Source organism: Varroa destructor, unplaced genomic scaffold (genome assembly GCF_002443255.2).
Source record: "Varroa destructor unplaced genomic scaffold, Vdes_3.0 BEIS01000007.1, whole genome shotgun sequence".
In the NCBI taxonomy this organism is placed as follows: Eukaryota; Metazoa; Arthropoda; class Arachnida; order Mesostigmata; family Varroidae; genus Varroa; species Varroa destructor.
Genome location: NW_019211460.1, coordinates 8,692,448 through 8,713,582, shown reverse-complemented (window position 1 = coordinate 8,713,582; position 21,135 = coordinate 8,692,448). Strand labels below are relative to the sequence as shown.

Here is a 21,135-nt window from a genome sequence, read left to right as displayed (position 1 = left end):
ATAATAAATTATATTGTCATAGAATATTTATCGCAATATTATCGTCTGTCGCATATGACAGACAGACAGACAGACAGACAAAAAAAAATATAAGCGGAAAGTTTGCTCATTTCGACTTATTTAGCTTGGTTGTCATTGTATTGATGAGTGATTGCGTGAGGTAGGTCTAAAATAAAGCTAAAGTCGACGACTTCAGGCAAAATTTTGTACAAATGTAGACCTTTTCTAATAAAGTTTAGTGTGCTACTTATGAAATAAATAGAAGTCCGGTCTTAGCGGACGCTGAAGGCACGAGGAGTTTCCGGCAGTGAAGGTCACTTGCTACTATTACTCAACGATTTCGAGAGTACGACGTTCTTATTATTGCCAAAAAAATGGGAAAAACCTGGAATTGATGAGAGAAACTTTCTTATCAGCTGCTAACGTCATAAGAGACGCAAGTGCCTAGAGATGACCTTTCGGTTCCCGAAGCTACCAGGCGATACCTTTTCGTTAGACACTCAACTAAATTATATATGATCCCCACTGACCATTGAAAATCGCCAAATCTCTATAACGAGAAGATACTTGTTGACATCGGGCGTGGCGCTCTCTCTATTTAAAACGAAATTGCAATATGACATTTACAAAATACTTATATATGTTTACTGCTATAGAACTTATACTATCCTATTCTTATTAGCACAATAAAAATAGTTATTATTACTGTTATTATCTAAAGCAAGTTCAATCTGCACGAAGGGGTAGGTGCCAATCCTCTGGGCAAGGTTTCTGACGGTTTCTGTGGTCTCTGAGCGTAGCTTTAGTTTGACGAGAAAACATTAACACAATATTTTCCCGTCTGTCATAGAATACGTCTAGATAAACTCTGATATATGCTAAAAATATAAGATTTCGCCCTATATCCCTAATGCGCTTCAGTACCAAGCACGCGCAGCAGTTTTCGCTTGTGAGTTAACCACCTGGTCGAGAGACTTTCTCATAATAACAATCTCGTTTTAGTTATTTTTGCATAGAGAAATCTGGATTGAGACTGTACGTATTTTCTTCTATTATTTAAATAATCATCTAACGGAGCACGTGTTCCGCAGCGCTACGTTATGAGTTCTGTCTTCATCATACACAGATATCGATCGTAGATGCAATACCAGAAGCGTTCGCAAGCGTTGCATGCAAATCGCAAACAATTATTAAGCTATTATTCACAATACGAATTGTTAAAATTAATTTTTCAAAACTTCTGACAAAAATTGTTTATACTGCTGTCCCAGTTTCGCTCGGCTATATTCGTCAGCAGTCCGAATTTCAGTCATGCAGAACTCAACGTGTGGATCAGTCTTCTGTGTCAGCTTTTCTTTTTATCGAAACTTTCTATTTCCATATTTCAAATAATGTTTCAGTTGCCGTTTGCTTGCCCCTTGGTTATGATGATCACAACGCGTCTCGTCTCTTCCGAAGTTTTCATATCATGGCTACGATCGGTAGCGATGAGTGTCTATGGGGCCGTATTCAATTGACGGCTACAACCGAGAACAAAAATTTAAGGACTCCTGTTTGGATCAGTCCATCGCCACTATGACCTTTCTAGAGTCCGGTGCCTTAGACGTGCTCAAAAAAGTGCGCACACCTTCTCTCTCTTTCAATAGATGTAGATATATCTAGCAATGGGTACTTGTTTCGCGTACAGCAGCTTAAATATATACGTAAATATATGCTATACGTGAAATACATATATATATATATATATATATATATATAGCAAAAGGCTTTTCGTACTGTGGCCTATCAACAAACGAATACTGGCACATCATTGCGTGATGTTGATATAAACATTGAATTAGATTGAATAGAGCTTTCAGAGCTCTCTGTCAATTTGTATCGAAACTTATCACATACATACTTATCTATATAAATGTGAAGTACAGTCTTCGCAGTCAATATATATGGGAGTACGAACATTCTAGCAAAGGAAGTTGGAGATTCTACCTAGTTGTCATGCTTGTAGCAGTTACTTGTGGTTTTAAAGTTTGTATCATAACAGCACATTTATAGTTAAAGGTAGCATCAGTATTATAATTGCCTAAACATGTTCACGGTATAAACATCCTATTCATTTAATATTTTATATAACAGTATAGACCTATGACCTTTGTCACCAATATCTCGAGTTGAACCCTGCTAAGGCGTCTCCATCAAGCACTTACTAAATATGCGTAGTAATTATTATTTCTTGGACGTATCGACATATTGCAGTACATACATGTAGCTGAAAGATTAGGCCATGTTCGTTTATCTTTAATACATTTGCAATAAGTCGCGTCTAGCGCTATCCGCTGTTACTTCTCCCGTATAGGAATACCTTCCATTCGATACTGATGGCTGCATTGTAGTTTTTTTATTATATGACGCTTATATAGGGTTAAAAGATATCCGTGCTTTACTGAGCAGATACAGGTAAGACATTGCCAGGTAAGACGGCGATAACGGTATTACGACGGTAGTGATGTATTTGTAGGAAAAAAACAAGCTGAACTTCATGGAGTTGGAAAAAAATTCAAACGTCTGCATTGTAACATGCACATTCGCCCGTTGAACTCTGTATTAACCACAGCCGTAAGCAAATCTTACCGGCTTAGTTATTTTACTCAAGTGACTATACACTGCCATAGTTAGTGGACAGGTGGCTACTAATGATACTTACGGAACTATTAAGTGCAGCCCCGCTCTGTGCAGGCCGACGCACGTGGATCGAACTATCCTTAACCGCTGTACGACATCCATAAATAAGATTCCCTTCACTTTGAGTTCCTAAATAACTCAGGAGCAAACGTATATTGGGCACGAATGATGAATTATCTACATCAGTACAGCCGTCCTTCTTGCTTAGCTTCATTTGTTGCTTTCATCCGGCTCCATGCGGTAATACTATGACGCTTTGCGGCGTAACGCTATATAATGTTTCATCTGATTTCACTGTCATAATTATTATCAATTGTAGTAGAATAGGTAATAGCACCCAGTCAATATTATAGAATAGGCAAAAAGTAGATCGTTTCCGAATTTATTAAACACAAAGTTACAGACACCTCCGTTAGGCGTGCTCTGATCATTCATCTCCATTGGCGGGATATTTGAATTGAGCGGAGCTCTTACCAGATAGGCTGAATTTTCGTATGACAGGTACTTTGATGTGATGCTGACTGTCATAAATAAGCGTTCGACTATTATCTCGTCCATCAGCGTTATTCATTTCTTGCTGCCCAGCTTTATCTTTTGACGTCCATTTCACTGAGGGTGTCGTATGCTTCGATGGATGCGTCGTGCCATGTACACCGTGCTTTAGTCGTGCGCTATTCGGGGCCGCACCACTGGGTTGGGAGCTGGCAGATGGAGCGCGATAGTTTCCACCTCCGCTTCGTCCGCTTCGGCCACCTGCTATATTGTCGTCACCCTGTCACGAGCACGAAAAATATAAGGTAGACATCCGCAGGCACAAAATACATCAATGTGTGTGAGGAACATACTTCCAGAAAATTTGATCTGGTTGAAAATTTGATTGAATAGTTAGAGATATCAGATTCGGCCGGCAGGAACTAATTCTTTTGTTTAACCACATGATCAATTGTATGAAATGATTTAATACTTTTTATTGTCATCCAGGGTTGTGATTTATGCGCAAAATCGACAAAAATTAATAGATGTTGTCTCCTGGCCTTTTATCTCGTTTGTCAGCGTGTAAGACGTCTTTTAACTATAGTTTTTATTAGTTATTGACGGAAAACGGTTTCAGCGATCACTCCATACTTGTAAATCAAGACATTCAGCATATATACTCAGTGAGCTGGTTACTGAAGGATCTTTAGAGGTTATCAACCTGTACCATATAGTTTGTCAGTTTCATCAAATCAATAGTATATACAAGGGTTTGGAAATCGAAAGACGCATGCTTAAAGAGTATACGAAAATCTCGTTTAGAGGAGGAGGACTTAAGATCGATTTGTTTTAATAGGGACAGAGTGTTGCTTTTGCTTGCTAAGCGGTGCGCTGTTGAGTGATACTGAAGGCAAAATGTTAACAGCGTCGGGGCGGATCGTTGCAGCAGGACACGGGACTTTGGTGCTGCGTCAACTTTGCCGCTAATAGAGCCGAGTGTCCTGACCAGTGCAAGGTCCTACTCAAATTTAGCCTTCGTTAAATTTCGTAGCGAAAAGATTATTTGCCATCCCTAGAGAAACACGCATTCAACGCATAATAAGGGCATAAATCTGGATACGTTGTTAGAGATGTACGGAGGTCTTTGTGGACGACTATCGTACCTTCTGCCTGAAGAGGGCGCAACAGCCGAAACGTGGCGGACACAGCTTTTCCCGAAAAGCCACTCGGAACCGATTGGACATTATGCTATAAAGTATCGGGTTAATTGTCGAATTAAAGTAGTAGAAGCAACCTGTACAAATCAACAAAGTAGAGAAGTGTACACCGTTCTCTTATTCAAGATCCAATAAGGGATAATTAAAACTGTATCAAAGATGTGCATAAACAATCGATGTTTATTTTCTAGTAATCATACTCTAGCACTTTTTCTAATATATATATATATTCTTTTTTTTTTTAATTTACACTAGATTATTATATAAAAAAAAAAAAATATATATATATATATATATATATATATATATATATACTACTTCCTTTTTACTCTATAGCTCTCTATATTTTTTTCATTGAACGCCTGCGGTCCCACTAGTTATCGAAAACTTAGTATAGCCTTGCCACGGTAGCCTTACCTACATTCTCTGGCTACGTCATGAATGAAATAGGCTTTAAATCGAATCAAACTGTTCACTTTGAACAACAAAAATAATATAATACTATTATAACTTGTAACCAAAGGAGCAGAAGTTATATGAATAAAGAGTAAAATCTCTTAGCGGCGTTGGCTACCATTAATTAGATAATGCTAGCGTTCAATGCGGTTGATGCAGAAGACGCTTCAATTATATATATATATATATATGGATTTTAGTTTATGTCGAAGTTACAACACATAGACCTCTCCCATTCCTCTGTTAATGACGAAGAATCAGTCGATGTCCAATAAGAGTACTAATAACAGACGACCGGACGTCGCCGGCCGCATCAAGGACAGACAGCGACGATTATTACGTTCTATTGTTTTTTTTTTTTGTTCGTATCTGAAACGATGAAATTGTTAAAAATAGTTGTTTGTTGTTATCAACAATCAATGCCATTTTAAACTGTGAAAGCCATTACCGGCACGATATCAAACAATAACTCTCGCCAGCGAAACATTTCTAAAATTAGGGGTTGCCACCACCATCACAACGCTGATCCACAAGTCAAGTTGGCTCTACACAATGCAATCCTTCGGCCCCAATGCTTTCTGTCGATTTGATATGACGCATCGGCGCTAACTGTATTCGGGAAAAGTTACACGGAGCAACCTACATGTTGGATTTTGAACGGGTATTAACGATTGATACTGTAACTGTGAATCAAGTTCATCAGCGTTTCGAACCTAACTGTAGATGATATCGAGGCAGAGAGAAAGGGGGGCAAGGGACATAAACTTTGTTATAATAAACCTAATGAACACTTTGCCACCTTTGAGCTATGAAGCAACCCTATATTGTGCACTAAATCAATGGCAGGTTGCCCACAATATTCTAACGATACATCCGACAGAGTGTTCGGACCTTTGATGTTTCTTAATTCAATATCTATCTGTTTTGTACCTGTATAATTCGATTCTGGTAAACTTACCTGCAAGTGTATATAATTTTTGATTCGCGTCTCTCAAGGTTTCGTTCCAATTTCCATGGAGTGAAACGTATAAAAATAAAAGTCGTTGCGAGTGATACGGAGCCCAGCACAGAAAAAATGCGATAACCACAGCGGCTGAAAATGACGCACCCAGAATATCATAAATTGTTACTAATAACAACCGTAACTTGATGTGAGCTTGCCTACGAGCATACCTAGAACTTACCAACAGTCACAGATCTATCGGTATCGCTAACTTAATGAACGCATATATGTCTAGAATAGATCACCGTCATTCGAGAACTTATACAGCACGTCGATAACCTTTGCATATCGGGCTTCGATTATGGATGATAGAAACTGAACGACATGCTTCACCTTAAGCATTCGTGAAGTCCGTCTGGTGCACGTCCTGCCATTCATACATTGGACCTATCGAAGTCCCGCTATTAATAAGCAAACAAGCGAAACAGTATTTCAAGAGGACCGTTTGCCAGGATATAAGTGCTTTGTGAAACTTCCTCGAGTTCCCTAAATCGTGTAACTGGGTCTACTTTGAAAAACTTCGGAGTTTATCATAATGACGATAGAAACATGTAGAACGTCATTTTCGAGTTGAAAAGTGACTTAATTTCGTAGTAACAACTCGCTCAGATGAAAATCGGTAATGAGGATTCGCATAAGACCAGCAGTATCGTTATAATACTGGAACTTAACAGATATATAACTGGTTCCTGTTAAGTTGAAAACGGTGCCAGATTGCATTGTGGAAAACGATCATCGTTTATTGACTAACCTGATCTCTGCCATTGGGAACAGATTAAAATTGTAAATAAGTATGATTATTGCTATAAATAGTGGAACTTCTGTTTATCGGTTCATCCTCTGCCCTTGCGAAACCGATCAGCAGGGGCGACCGCATCTCGTACAGATTCCAGTGTCAATCGAACCAAACCTCCCCTATAATTATTGAAACTTATTGTTTGGAAAGTACCAATGATAATGACCGAAACGTAAACGACTAATAATTAGTGCGTCATCTAAATACTCTTAGTAGGTATTATACGCAGGTCAGGCGCAGTAATATTATGAGCTTAATAAAAGTACTTAGGAGTAGGACTATAGAATGACGGCTTGCAACTAGGCAGAGAAAGGGGCCGAAATTATTCCAGATATCTATGGATTATCTAATGCAACCACACATTTATCTCAGTTCATTAATAGGCTCATAAAGAACCATCAATCCTGCCGTTAATAAGGACTGCATTCTAAAAAACGCCTGCTGATTACGGTCCTAAAGCATTGGTGGAAACTGGTGGGACCAGGAACAGCTTCATCTGCTGACAGAATGCCTTGATCATTCTAGATCGTTGAGTACTATGTCAGATACGACTAATCTCTGATTTTGTAGGGTTTCGAAGTGAGGAAAAGTATTAGGTATACAAGGGTTTAACGAGATCGATCTATAAGAGCGGGCTATTTTTGCTCAGAATTTTATCTTAAGCTATTGAAGACTCAGAGATTTTAGTCTTTTTGAGCGGACCTTACGACGGATTTTATCAAGTAAGCAACTAAGAAACCTCGTCACCTGTAGATTTATAAGGTGTTAATGCAGGGCAGTGCTGGATCAGAAATCATACGATAATTTCACTTAAGCAAGACGTTCTCGAGTCCTCCACGAGTTATTTACATTGGGCACGACCTCACTCTTGAAGGTTGCATCTCGAAGTAGGCTTCTAGTTAACTACTATCAAAAGACATATTAACGGATTGTTCTCCTGCATCTACCTATACAACAAACATTCAATCGCGTGGTATTATAAAAAGCACAGAACAACTTTTATGATACCACGTCGTCTGCTAATAAAATGGACTTTTTCAACGTCTATGTTGCAAGTTTTCAGATTTGCCATTTGTCGCAGGCTGGATTGTCTCAGGCGCTTGGCGATTTATTAAGATGCCGCATTTTACGTTCAGCTAGATAGCTGCACCCCCACCCCATCGTCTGCCCATCGACTGTAGCATTTGTCTTTTGCTGCTTAGGGCTTAATGCCACCAGCTTAAAATAGGGGCCTCTCTTTTGATTCAATATGTGAGCCACTGAACGAACCTAGCATTCTGACGACGACTCTTCTACTCTGCATTTTCGAGCGCTCTCCATCGTGTCTGTGATAGCGCGAGGAGCAGTCGCTTGCGACGGGCCCAGCGCGACCCACACAGAAACCTCCCGAAGCGCCATACGATCGTTGTAGCTGCATCTGTAAAATGAACCCGGCAAAAAACAGAAACAATGGATCAATATAGGTAGAGCAGAATTCTTATTGTGACATCGACACTGTGACACCAGTCAGTGATGAGTAACGGCTCTGATTTTGCTCATTTTGGCTCTATTGTCGTTTGCTGTAGTGCAAAGTCAACATACGACTTATTAGCAAATGTATAGCACTGTATTTACTGGTCAGAAGAGCATTGTAGATTACAAATGTGAGAATCAAAAGATATGAAAAGTATAGCATTTGTGGGTAGGTTGGGCGGAATAAGCACACTGTTTGAACAAGGATATTTGTGTTTATATCCTTCATTCACTAGTATTATTCCGCAACATAAACCACACGAAGAAAAGTAACGGCGGTTTGTCTATTAAGAGCTCGTTGCCTGCTTTTTTATTGCGACCTAACGAACACTTGCGAAACTTGGCCATCTTCCTGCTCTGCGGGAGCGTATTATTTATCTGATGAAAACAAGAATGAAGCGACGCAGCGTTGAGTCAACGGTGAGGACGCATTGTGTCTTATGACAAGTCCATAGGTCAACCGACACTCGGTGAAAACATTTTTTCCGAGTAGAGATTAGCAGCCTTTCCGGCCATCTGTTAACCCACCATTTAATTTAATCTTGAATCGTATTTTTTGCTAACTATAGTGGTCAATTTCCACCTATGCCACGCGTACCATTTTGTAGACAAGGTGAAAATACGGCAAAATGAAATATATATATATATATACATTGCTGAGCTGTAAATTGGTGCCCATTCACCGAGATTAAAGTATAGCTAGATGTTAGCTTGACAATGCACAATATACAGGTACCGATAGCGCTATAGGGCTCAACGATACGGACAGATTCTCTCTTATACGTGCTCTATTGATTCAGCATACTGCCGTAAAATAGATAGAACGCTGCCGTATACAATTTCAGTAGAAGTATAATATTTTCAGACCTCATATAATTTGTCATAAATGACTATATGCGGTCCACAGAAATTATTTGCCCTCAGATACTAACATGGTCATAGAACGGTTACCGCTGTCCGTTTCATTGTATTCGCGGAACAGGTTACGCCAATTTTGTAAACAGCAGCCCTATGTGCCGTGACAGCCGTTGACACCGTGCGGCCGGCGACAGTTCTTCACTAGACTGAGTTTGATCACAAGACATCTTACGCAATAGCTGAGTGAAACATCGTCAACGTAACGACTTGCCCAGCCAAGCGCTTCCACATCGTAGACGGTGTGACGTAACTTGAAAAGAACTTATTCCAGTATAAACCTGTTGGTTCCACCATTGTTTAACTGGGCATAATTTCCTTAGAACTTGGCTTTCGTAGAACAGGATGTTGGTTTTTTTGAGGATATTATTAGCAACATTGCGCAAGCCGTACTGCTCTTGTGTTCTACCCAAAGTATGCAGAATATAACTGTTTGCAGTTTACTGCTTTATTTGCTTCGTTATTATTACACAGGGATACAGGCTGCAAAATTATCCTTAGAAAAGTTGATATATATATATTTTTTTAGATTATGATTTATATAGATTATTATGTTATTTTTAGATTATTAGAATTTCTAACAAATTCATACGTAGTTCCAAGTGCCGTTGGCTACTTTCTTTTCTCTACCTTAACAAGCGACTCTAGGCAATCCAACAGGTATAATTTGCACGGCCTGCAACCGATATATTGCACGGTAAGACCGCTCGCGTCAATCGTCTGAGGGTAATATTTACTCGGGAAGCGATTCCGCTTACTGGTGACTTTTATCATTGTGAACGGCAGGAAGAAACGGGCACTTAATCAACAAACACAGGTGCTTCTGCCATTACAAAAAAGAAAAAAATCACAACTCTGTTTCGCCTCATTTGAGTTGATGCACACCTTAAAAGTTATCATCAAGTTATCCTTAAATAATTAACCTTTTCATGATTTTCGGTCTGCTCACCTATGTTTTTGCGCTTGTTGTAATAGCTGATGCCAATGTACAGGAAACGAAGTTTCATATATATATATATATATAATGACAATTTTCTATCTTCATTTTTTGACATAATTTCCAAGGTGCTTTGAATAAATTAGAATTTCCTATGCTCTGTTTTCGGGACCGCATTTAAACAACCTGTATTCAGAATCCACACACAGCCTCATTGGTTATCCTTATAATATTACTTGGTTAATCCGCAACTAACGTTGAGCAACGTAGGTACGTACAGTTACGTTAAATATTGCTCAGATATTAGGTTCCATTAAAAACGGCGGACTTCGTGCCGATAGCGGGCTAAGAATCGTAGAAACACTAGCGTTCAAAGTGGCCAAAAGATCCAAAACAATGTCCAAAGGATTTTAGAAAGGATAAGTATTAGAGCTTATCTGGACGACTAAACTTTCAAGTACTTTCTCGAAAAGAATTGGTAGCCTCTGTATCATAGATGCAAGATAATGGCTTTTTACATCTTTTGAGCAATTTCGAACCCTTTAACCCAAGGCCCTGGTGAGGACCTTGCGCTTTGTTTTATAGAAATCTTATGGACGCCGCACGAAAACTTGTAACAACGTAGGCCGTCGGTTTCACAAAAAAAAAAAATTATCATATCTCTCCTCCCCGCCATGAAAAATTTGCTGTGACAACCGAGCCAAAAAGGTGCTTGAATTTATACGAGACACCCCATGGTTCAAGTTTCATCATTATATTTGCTACATTCAATAGCACGTAAGGCCACGGCCCTCGTTCAAACAGACTGAAAAATATCATCGTTGTCAGAACAAACAAATTTCCGCTTGTACGAATAATTTGACTCTACGCGAAAAAAAAAGGCTCAATTTTATCCGTATACGGCGAGTGGTAAGATCATTTAAATAATACAGAACGGATGATTGACATTGAACCTATAATACATGTCCTATATTAAGAAGCATCGATGTGCTTAAATGGTTACGCGCACGTTATATATGGTTTACGTGTGTTAACCATTCAATGCTCAGCACGTTAATGCGATTCTATATATATATATATCCGAGAGATATGAAATGTCTGCAAGCGTAATTAGGCTATGATTGCCCCAGGCGTTGCCAAGATCCTGATGGCAATTATCATCATTAATTCTTGAGAAAGCTTTATAACCGTGAGCATATTGGTGAAGACTATCGGTCAATAACGTAGTACTACTAACCGGCAATCTAAAAAGACTGCTTCTTAACGAACACTTCATCATATCATATTAGGACATTAAAATAGCTGCTGTCCAGGAATTAATTGAACAATGAGAAGATTAAAAGGTCTAGATTTCAAAAAGCGCAGTAATAAATTTGACACCCATTTTCTGTATACTAGACAATTGACTTTGCATGAATATAATTATACTTTTGACAGATGTGGGTGTTTTTTTTTGAAAACTTATCCAATATACTGTGGCAATTGAACCATATAGTTATGTTTACACGATCAGATACGACGATATCTGAGAAATCACGCAGATCAGCATATTTCAGTTATACTAGAAGATTGTTTGTCAATGTTACGTTGCAGATTTGATATGATGAACTAAATCTGCAATAATCTAGAATTTTATTTAAAAATATTCTTAGAAACGAACATTATTTTATCAAGTATGATTTCCACTCCCGATTATGTTATCCTTCAGCCCCTACAATCGTTTACTCCCCGTCGTCTTAGTTAGTTGGTCAGGACTAGTCATCCTGAATTTTAACAATTTTTCAAGCTAAAGGGCAAAGGCTAAGGAAAAGTTAATACGGTCTATATCGGCAGAATCTACCAAAATTAGAACTTATTTGTAATTAAACAGGTATTATATATTACATTGTTTTCACAAGTGTGTATTTGCGTATCCGTGTACGTTTCAGAACAGCTACAACAATTATTACGTTCCCTTAAGGGCAAAACATATGCATCTATCGTAATTTCAATGAATAGAATGTTTATTTAGATTTATGCTGTTGAAGCGTTTCAATTAGCAGATGTCTAAAGTTATTTGATAATTTCTTAGTTATTGCCATTGAAGCTCTTCAAACAGCTGAGCGATTTGATAGCTGACCGCGCTTCTATGAGTTTAATACTATAGGCTTTTCTGAAGTTTACCTCTGGGACGCACCAGGAGACCGAACCAGCCCAGCTACTACGCGGCAGGACGTGGCGAGCCTATCACCCGTATATCGGCCAGTGTAATCAGAAACGTCTGCCCTACAAGGTAATTGGCTAACCATCCTATGATTCGTTGTTAAAGATTTCATCTTTTAAAATGCATCAGTTTAATATCCACCTAATTTTAGGCCCATGTCAAAGCCGTCGCCGTTTTTGATGGGGCATTTATCTGAAAATTTATATATGTATATTTATAAAGTAAAACTGTTGTTGTAATAGGCTGAGAAGCTGTTTCTGAGAATGTAAATATCGCCTTCTCGAGCATCGCTATGCTACATATCAAAATCTGAGTAGATAAGTTTGTGAAATAAAGGTTGTGTGAAAATAACGGAAGCATTTATGGCATGCAAAATTCATACATAAGTTGCATTCTTACACCTAACTTCTACAAATATATTGAGCACTAAAGAGAACAGTGTTACTTTTAGAAAAAGATGTATAAACAATGTATGGCTTACACTTAAATTAGGATGAACGAGCAAAGCCAGTTTTTTCTACAACAAAGCCCGCAAACTTGTCATGGCAACAAAGTGTTTGTTGTTTTCGGGACTCAAACAAAGATCAGTTAATGTCGGAACTCTACTGAGAATCTAAATGTTTTAAATAATGATTGTGTATTACTGCACATGTGGCTGCAGAAGAAGCCAAACCAGCTCTTAACGCAGCACCATGATAAAGATCCGAAGAAAAAACAGTGCGGACTCCTCCAGAGTTAATCGATGTTAATCGACGGATTAAATGATGAAATTTGGTGTTAGTGAGCGTACGATGTTACGGATGAAGACCTCATGTATACTTCACATGTCGTAAAAATCAGACAAATGCTCTCAAGAATCTGATTGCGTGTTGTTTATTATCCAATTTTCACAAAAATGAAGGAAGAAATTGCTTTCGATTATTCTTTGACGAAAACTTTTTTTTATCGTCGATGCTTTCGGTTATGATTCAGAGAATGTATCTACTATGGGGAAAACAAATTTTGAAAGCTTAGCGTTTACATTCTGGGTGCCATATCCAGTGAAGAAGACTTCATGCCTTCACAGGTCTTGCAAAAAGGCCAAAGCACCACTAAACAATGTTGCCTGTATGTCTTACAAACTGATGTGTAGTCGTGGATAATTTATATGGATACAAGTGCCTAACGAAAAACTAGAAATCTTCCGACAACGTGGCGCACCGGCTTAAATTAGTAGTGCAGGGTTGACTGGACTTCTGGATCATACAGATGTGTACTAAACAATCTAGATTTCAACCCATCGGAGTACAATGTATGTATTATTGAACGAGAGTCGAACGGGTTTCGACATGTCAGCGTTGACCCGTACTATCAGAACAACATCTACAGAATAGAAACGGGAACATCTGATGAGATTAAGAACGGCTAAGGACGGACCTAAATTGAAGCTCTAATCGCGGCAGTCGTGGCTATAGTGAATAAATATTACCGTCAGGAGTGAAAACTTAGTTGAAACTATTCTTTTTATCTAGATATAGTCTCAGGTAGAGAATACAAGAAAGGTTCAAAATTAGCTTCTGTATCTTGTATATATCTTCAACAAGTGGTCGAAATGCATTTCGTTGAAACATCGTTCGTAGACTTAACCGACTAATTGAGTTCGTTACTATTGGGCAGTGAGCGGACAACATGCACTGACAGGATACTAGCGCTAAATGAAATAAACTTAGCATTGTCCTTATATCATTGCTAGATTATTACGCAGTTAGAATTAGGAGAATAGTACGGGGAGCGGCTGTTATCGTGAGCATGATAAACTTGCCTACTGCTGGTTTTTGTCCTGTTTGTTAATTGTTTGATGTCATCGTGTTTTTGCAAGAATACCTTGAGAGTCTTGTTGAGCGCTACGGCGATTCGTAAATAAAGAACCATGATGATGGATATGGGTGCGACGAAAAACACGAACGTTGAGCATAGCAGGAGAAACTCCCAGGAATTGTCAGGCTGATTAAATGGGAAGCCACACCACGCGGACGCTCGAATTGGCTCACCGGTCCTGCGTTGACGGTCACATAGAAAAGCAAACAGAGCAAAAACATAGGGCAGTCACTTATAGCGAATACAATATCGGAGATATGGAAGCTAGCTGGGTTTTCCTAACCATTGCCTTTATTAGATTTACTTTGTTATGCAATAGATATGATAACTGTTTAATGCTATGATCGGTAAGAAAGATTGAAACTCACACTCTAAAGCAGATACACGATATCGTAATTGTTTCGGTAGTTGTTGAGACTTCTATTAGTATTTGCATCCAAAACTTTAGAAATGTATTTTTATACTATTGTTTAATGCGTACATGGCCGTTCAGTGACTAAGAACTAGTCCTGGACAAAGTCATAATTACTGCCAATACAAACTGTTTTCTCATACGTATACAAAAAAAAAAAAAAAAAAAAAAACGGTAACACAAACATGAATAGGCGTGCAAAAATGACTGATTATTATTTATTCACTGATCTGCGTTCTAGTAAGTTCGCCTCACAATAGGGTTGCCGATTTCGTAAACTTCGTCCTTTTTCTTGGAATTTGTGATGTGAGCTTTACGTGAGTGGGCACAGTGCGTGCGTCTGCGCTATGAGACGAAATATTTTACGGCGGGTGCCACGAACCACACTTAAGTATATGGCCTGATTTTTTTTTAGATCCAAGGGAAAGATGTGCTTACAAGCGATGCTAATGGACGTCAAAGATCGCCGAAACACAAAGAAGATGAGTTTCACTCTTCTCTATCAGAGAGACTGTAAAAATTCGTTATGGATAATCTAGCTGAAGTGAATGTTTTCCCCCTGAATGAGTCACGATTCCTCGGGTTACATAGCCGACTTCACTGCAAGCAAAAGTTATGTGTTAAACTGATCCAGACTTAAAAAATATTCTATAAAAATAACATTGCGTGTTATTTTAGATAATGCTCTACTTCGCAAGAGCTAAATGCACATCTTTAAGAAACCAATATTCATCCTTCTGACAGGATAAGTCTAATCCTGTCCTGCCAGAACACACCCGTGCAAGTTCTTAATTAGGACCACCGTTAAATGTATTATATTTTCTTGTCCTGCAATTTTGCCTATTTACGTTGTGAAATACGTGATGGTGGTAATTTTACCATGCAACTGCACGGAAGGTTTCACCACCATGTAGGAAAATGTACCATCAGCCCGCAAAGGCCTAAGGCAAGACCCTAGAGCATAATTCGGTTCCCTTTTGTTAAAAAGGAAAAATGTTAGCATCTAAAAAGCATTTGATGCCAACCTATATAACCAGATTTTCGTTTTCTTTTTCCACATAAAAGGCACTTGACAGCCGAAAATCACGTTAAGGAAGTATCGAGTATGCACTTAGCGCCACTCTAAACGACTAAAGTTCCAGGTTGAATCTAACAGAGCGCTCATAAAAACCGACAATGGTAGTATATTTAATAAGCAAGTAGTTCACACTCACCCTTTCTCTATACCTCGACCCAATGGAAGCATCGTATTAGCCGCTGACACGGGCTTTTCTTATTTAAGTATACCGTATACAGACCTCCTACGTTTGGCCGGTCAGCTATCATTTAAACTGGTAGATTTAGAAAAAAAATGTTTTTTTTATTTATTTTTAGATTTAGGTTAGGAAAAAATTCTATGCAATAGATAGAATTAATGATAGATATCTTGTTTACATGTTTACTTTTAGCTCTCTGCGTTCCGGCTCAAACACAGCATTCGCAGCAGTCCACAAGTAGCCTGGTAATCAAATTGACATAAATAGAATTTGGTTTTTCAGAGGAAACATATTCAGCTCGATCCCTTCAGAACCATCTGTTGATTAGGTGATATCGTTGTGACAAATTATGTGACCCCAGCTTTCGGTTATGATTCATTTATGGCAGTTCAGTGCCGAAGTTACGTTTCTTCGACAGTCAGTTCATTAATAACAAAAAAGACATCTCATTCGATGCAGCTGGATGCTCACGTATTGCGCGGGCCTTAAGTTCAGACCATTCTGCCTAGCTAGTTCTGTAAAATACATTTTCTAATAGCCAAGAAAGCGAAGTTAATTATAATAGAACTGTCAGAAAGGAAAAATAGGCCGAAAAATTTAAACAACACGTAACCGTTTCGCATATTTGTCTATATATTACATTTTTAGCTATGAAAAACCTTTCGTCCCCGGTGTATTCTATACGTAATCAGTCAACGTCGGAAGTAGCAACACACGATCCATGTCCGTCGTTAGAAGGCAATACGACGATGTACTCTATGGACGCGTGTGCGCCCCTCTGTACGCAATCCAGCACGCGGAAAAGTGTTCAAAACGTTTGCATTATTGCTCGAGCTGCATTACCTTCGAAAATTATCTTAGAAAAAAAACCAATGATGTGACATATTGAGAGTACTACTAGCCGCAAAAAGAGTCGCTGCGTAGCTTGAGCGTAGGCGACCCTTCGAACTACCGGATATTCACAGAAACAAACGTAAGGATGCGTTTTTGACGTCATGAAAATGCTGCGTAACCTACGTAATCAACGACGTCAAAAGCGATCGTTGACACAGGCGACTGTGGCGATCAGATTCGGACGAGAGCGGGAGTTGTGAGAAGAACGCGTACCGATTAATTGCCGCTGATGTTAGCAGAGCCCGTCGAAAGACTGCCTTGTGAAACCGTCATAAATTTGTAAAATGACATTAGCACGCAAATACATATTGGCTAATGGTATTCGTTTCACAGTGTTGCATTAGGTAAGTTTCAGTACATCTCTATGTTGCCAGTTGCGACGTATGAGTCGACTTTACGCCTTAAATAATTAAAGATCGGCTGCCGGTCGCATGCTTAGAAATAGCCACGCCTTCAAGCTCCAGATTAAACTAAGTGATCCTTCAAAGGTGTAATTCTTTCAGGAATTTATTGGCTGAAGAAAAATGGATTAGTCTAGCTAGAATTTAAATAACAAACACACAGTGAGGAAGTACTTTCGTTATCGAACCCATTGAAGTGGTGCTTACTATTAAAAAAAAAAACTAACCTTAGCGGGTTTTGTTTGCTGTATGAGCAGCCGACAGATTCTTCAACTTATCAAATGCCAACGGCAGGTACTCATTTAAAAAATTGTTTCTTCACTGTTTGCCTATTTCTTTGGACAGTTTGTCTCCTAAGTCGTATTGTACGAATCCGAACACTTATAACTCAGTTGAGCAAGATCCGATCTATGAGACAAAATTAAAGAGTTCGGGATCCGTCAGAACGTTTCGGATAATCAAGACACATATCATAGCTTTTGTCTTGAGAACTTTTGTATCGTCAATTTATTGAGCAAGTTCAGAGACGCGTTCAGTTGTGTGGCCCTCTGCATCTATCATTTCGCTATATTTTCGAAGCTTAATGCAGAGCGCCCCTTCAGCTGTACGTACTTCAACGTACCTTCAGAGCTGTTCATGATAAACCTTAACGACGATTTAACTGTCCTCTCTTACATTAAAGTTGTTGAATGTAATTACTTTCTCGTCCTCGATACCGGCCTTACGTCGAAATGACTTTCGAAATGATGTTTTAAAACTGAGCAATGAGATGCACATTAGTAAGGAGCTAGAAATGGCATCTTCATTGAGCTAATATGGGAGCCGCTTTACTGTCTTCATTATACTGCCCAGCGCATACAGAAGATTCTCCGCAGTGATATGACCACCTTCTAAAGGCGCAGAAGGCCTTTGAGGCGACTGAAGTTGAATTTTTACGCAGTCTACGGGTTTTCATTCTCTGTCGTGCGATTTTTTAATAAAGCAGGGAGCTTCGGCTTCAACGTGCTGCAATCGATTTTGATAAACACCCTCAGATATCGTCAACCAGGCTTCGATATTTTTCGCAGTCTTCGTCGTATCAGCTACTTATTTTCCAGCGAAGAGGTTGCCTCGAGTGCAGTAGCGAAAATTGGACAACTTTTTAGTTGCACGGTTTTGGTAGCGCAGAAATCTGCTACAAACTAACTAGGGCAAAATAAGAAAAAAATTAGATCCATTTCAAAATCTAAGGCAAAACGTATCTTGCAATAAAACCCCATTACTGCTTAAAAATAAAACTGAAAGGCTCCATCTACATAAGCCATTTTAGGGAGCAAAGAGAAATAGGAACAGAAAAACAATAGTGGTTATAGAAATAATACCAGAATGACATAAGGAGATAAGTGCTCTGCAATGGGAATAGCATGCTGTACAAGACATTTCTGAAACAAAAGCTGCTAATCAGTGATACAGATGTAGGTAGTATTTGTATTATCTCTATATTGCAGACGGTCTTTACCATCAGGTCTCAGCTCATATACTCCTCGTTCAAAGATAAAGCGCTTTCGCGTTGTTAGCTTTAGGAATAACCCAGGTGCTCATTGTTGGTATTCTGTAAACATATGATTCCTATATCGATGTAAGATATGCACAAAAAAACAATTATTCGGTCATATATGTATGGGTGCAACATATGTCCTTCGCATATGGATACATACGCCCCAGTATCTGTGGGTAGTGTTCAAATCAGATATCAAAATTCAAGTCTGAAATAATATAACAAATAAATTCTTTTATAACTCACTCACTCACTGTTGGAGCTACGATATAGTAGTATATAACCTTTTCGAATACTCCGTAAAGAGCTTGCTTTTCCAGTAACAATGATTGTTACTATTGTTATTATCAATATTAGAATTAAGAAACAACGGTAAGTTTCTCTGAAAGCAATTCTTCAAATAGGAACATCAGAGATCACGTTTTTACCTAAGAAAAACAAATTCATCCATCATGACAGAGGAAAACATTAAAGATGTTATTAATTAAGCTTCGGTCTAAGAAAGAATAATAATAACAATTTGTTATTATTATTATTATTATAAAATGTTTGCATTTTGAAATAAGACGGCCACGTGCATCTCAGGAAGTATCGCTTTACAGATACAGTGATGACATAATTAGCGCTTTGATAAAAGTGGGTATATTTTGAATCTGGCTGCAACGCTCTGAAGACTTTATAAATGTGAGCGAATACTTCCTCGTGAACTTCAGCGTGTAATTGTCGAACATATTTCCCGTTCTAAAAGGGTCAGTACACGAATCATAGCTATGTGAAAAGAGCAACTGGCCCTGGGTTATGACTCGGAGTCAACATTGATATACTCTGTATTTTAAGAAATTATAATAAATCTGAAATCTATTCAATGCACGAAGGCACGACAAATCTAGTGGACTAGATATAATGAACGATTATTAAGTTACTAGCGAAGGTTTAATTGATAATGAGTTAATATATAGAACTTACGAAAAAAGAAGTGCTTCCTACATTTAAATGTTGAGCGCTTAGGGAGCAACAAGTGGATTAGTATCAACAGGCGTCGCCATCTACAAAAGTCTCATGAAAAGGTACCCAAAGACATCGAAACGTTCGTATACAACTTGCTGGTAGTTCAGAATTTAAGAACTGCCAAAAATAACCGTATCTACAAACAGTTATTTCTGTCTGTGTTTCTTTCATGCAATAACTTAGATAGTCAAAACTCAATTTTCGATCTTCGTAACTTCATTTTGCGGTACTACTAGTATAGTGGATGCACTATATTGCTGTAAGTATTAGGACCTCAGTAGCGAACGTTAATCTCATAGTTCAAGATAACACTATAGGTGTACGATATTTTACAATATTCTCTTTGTGTTTGAAATACACCTGTATTTTTTTTTTCAAATTCGAGGCCAACAGTCAACAAACGGTTGTCAAATGTTGCGTCACTTGGCGTGAAGCAGATTAGTTGTGGTAGACCATGGGAAGCCAGAAATTTTTCAATGATTTACAGATATAAGTTCGATTTAGAAACGAGAACGACGGACAGTTCGACGTATAAACTATACATTCGTTGAGGGTTTTACTACTAAGTACACCTAGTATTGGATTAAACAATGCTAGATAGAAAAATGAAAACTTAACAGTTAGTTTTGAAGATGGATAACGGAAAGTAGAAAGCTGAAACAAATCGCAAAGCACTAGCTTTCATGCTTGGTGTGTGTCAACAAAAACACCGTACTTGTTTACCCCAGTTAAATTAATAAAATTAAGAAAAGGTCAAATGGGCACTGTATGATTTGATCGAGGATCGAAAACAGATACGTATAGACGCTTTGCTTTCACGTTACAACGGTGAGCCGCTCTTACATTAAACTGCAAATTGTGATAAAAAAAAAATGTATAGATCTATAACGGTTGCAGAAATATCATACGGATGGATGCAAATTAACTGGCGGGACATAATCCTCAAGCAAATGCACAGCTGCGAAAGCCTATAGTGTCTGTTTGAGGCTCTACTGTATATGCAATCCGGCTTCATGGGTCCTGGTTTGGCAGTAAGTCATAGATAATAATAGTGTATACTTCGACTGAAAATAAAAATATGTGAACTGTGAAAACTTCGAATTTTCTATATATATTTTTTAGTTTAAGTTATATTAAACGACCTAATATATTAATTAGACCTAATATAAATAATACATAGAAATTATAAGAAAAAGAAAAATGCCCCCCTGTGGAAATTTCTAGGGAAAATCGATCTCCAGTAAAATCGTCTCAGTTGCTCTGTATTCTATTGCCTGCACCGCCAACTGCTTTCTGGTAGCCGTTAGTTAGTAGTCGTTAGTTCCGCGCAGATTACGTAGGTTTCACAAAAATGTCCATTTAACACCCAGCTTTAAATGCTAAACTAGGACATCAAGCCATCACGAATGACAATCCCCCAAATCGTATATATATTATGTTGTTGGAAAGTTATCTATAATAAGGTTTTTGAAGTTTCGGTCTTAAACATGGCGAAAATTGCGCGATACATATTGCGTTCAAGTCAGAGAAAAACGTCCTGAGACCCACAATCCGTCTTGTCTGCCCACTGGACGTGTA

General features: G+C 38.4%; 1 protein-coding gene across 2 annotated transcripts in view; it reads right to left on the bottom strand.

Moving 5' to 3' along the window:
- LOC111254997 (neuromedin-U receptor 2-like) overlaps positions 1-21,135 on the bottom strand; it is a 51,001-nt gene that overhangs the window by 4,685 nt on the left and 25,181 nt on the right. For both annotated transcript variants that reach the window (XM_022816560.2, XM_022816563.2), the window contains 6 exons: positions 14,056-14,227; positions 7,895-8,042; positions 5,785-5,919; positions 4,317-4,447; positions 3,154-3,451; positions 2,702-2,808 (listed from right to left, as the gene is read on the bottom strand). In XM_022816560.2, coding sequence (XP_022672295.1) covers positions 2,702-2,808; positions 3,154-3,451; positions 4,317-4,447; positions 5,785-5,919; positions 7,895-8,042; positions 14,056-14,227 — 991 coding nt within the window. The remainder of the gene's footprint in view (positions 1-2,701; positions 2,809-3,153; positions 3,452-4,316; positions 4,448-5,784; positions 5,920-7,894; positions 8,043-14,055; positions 14,228-21,135) is intronic.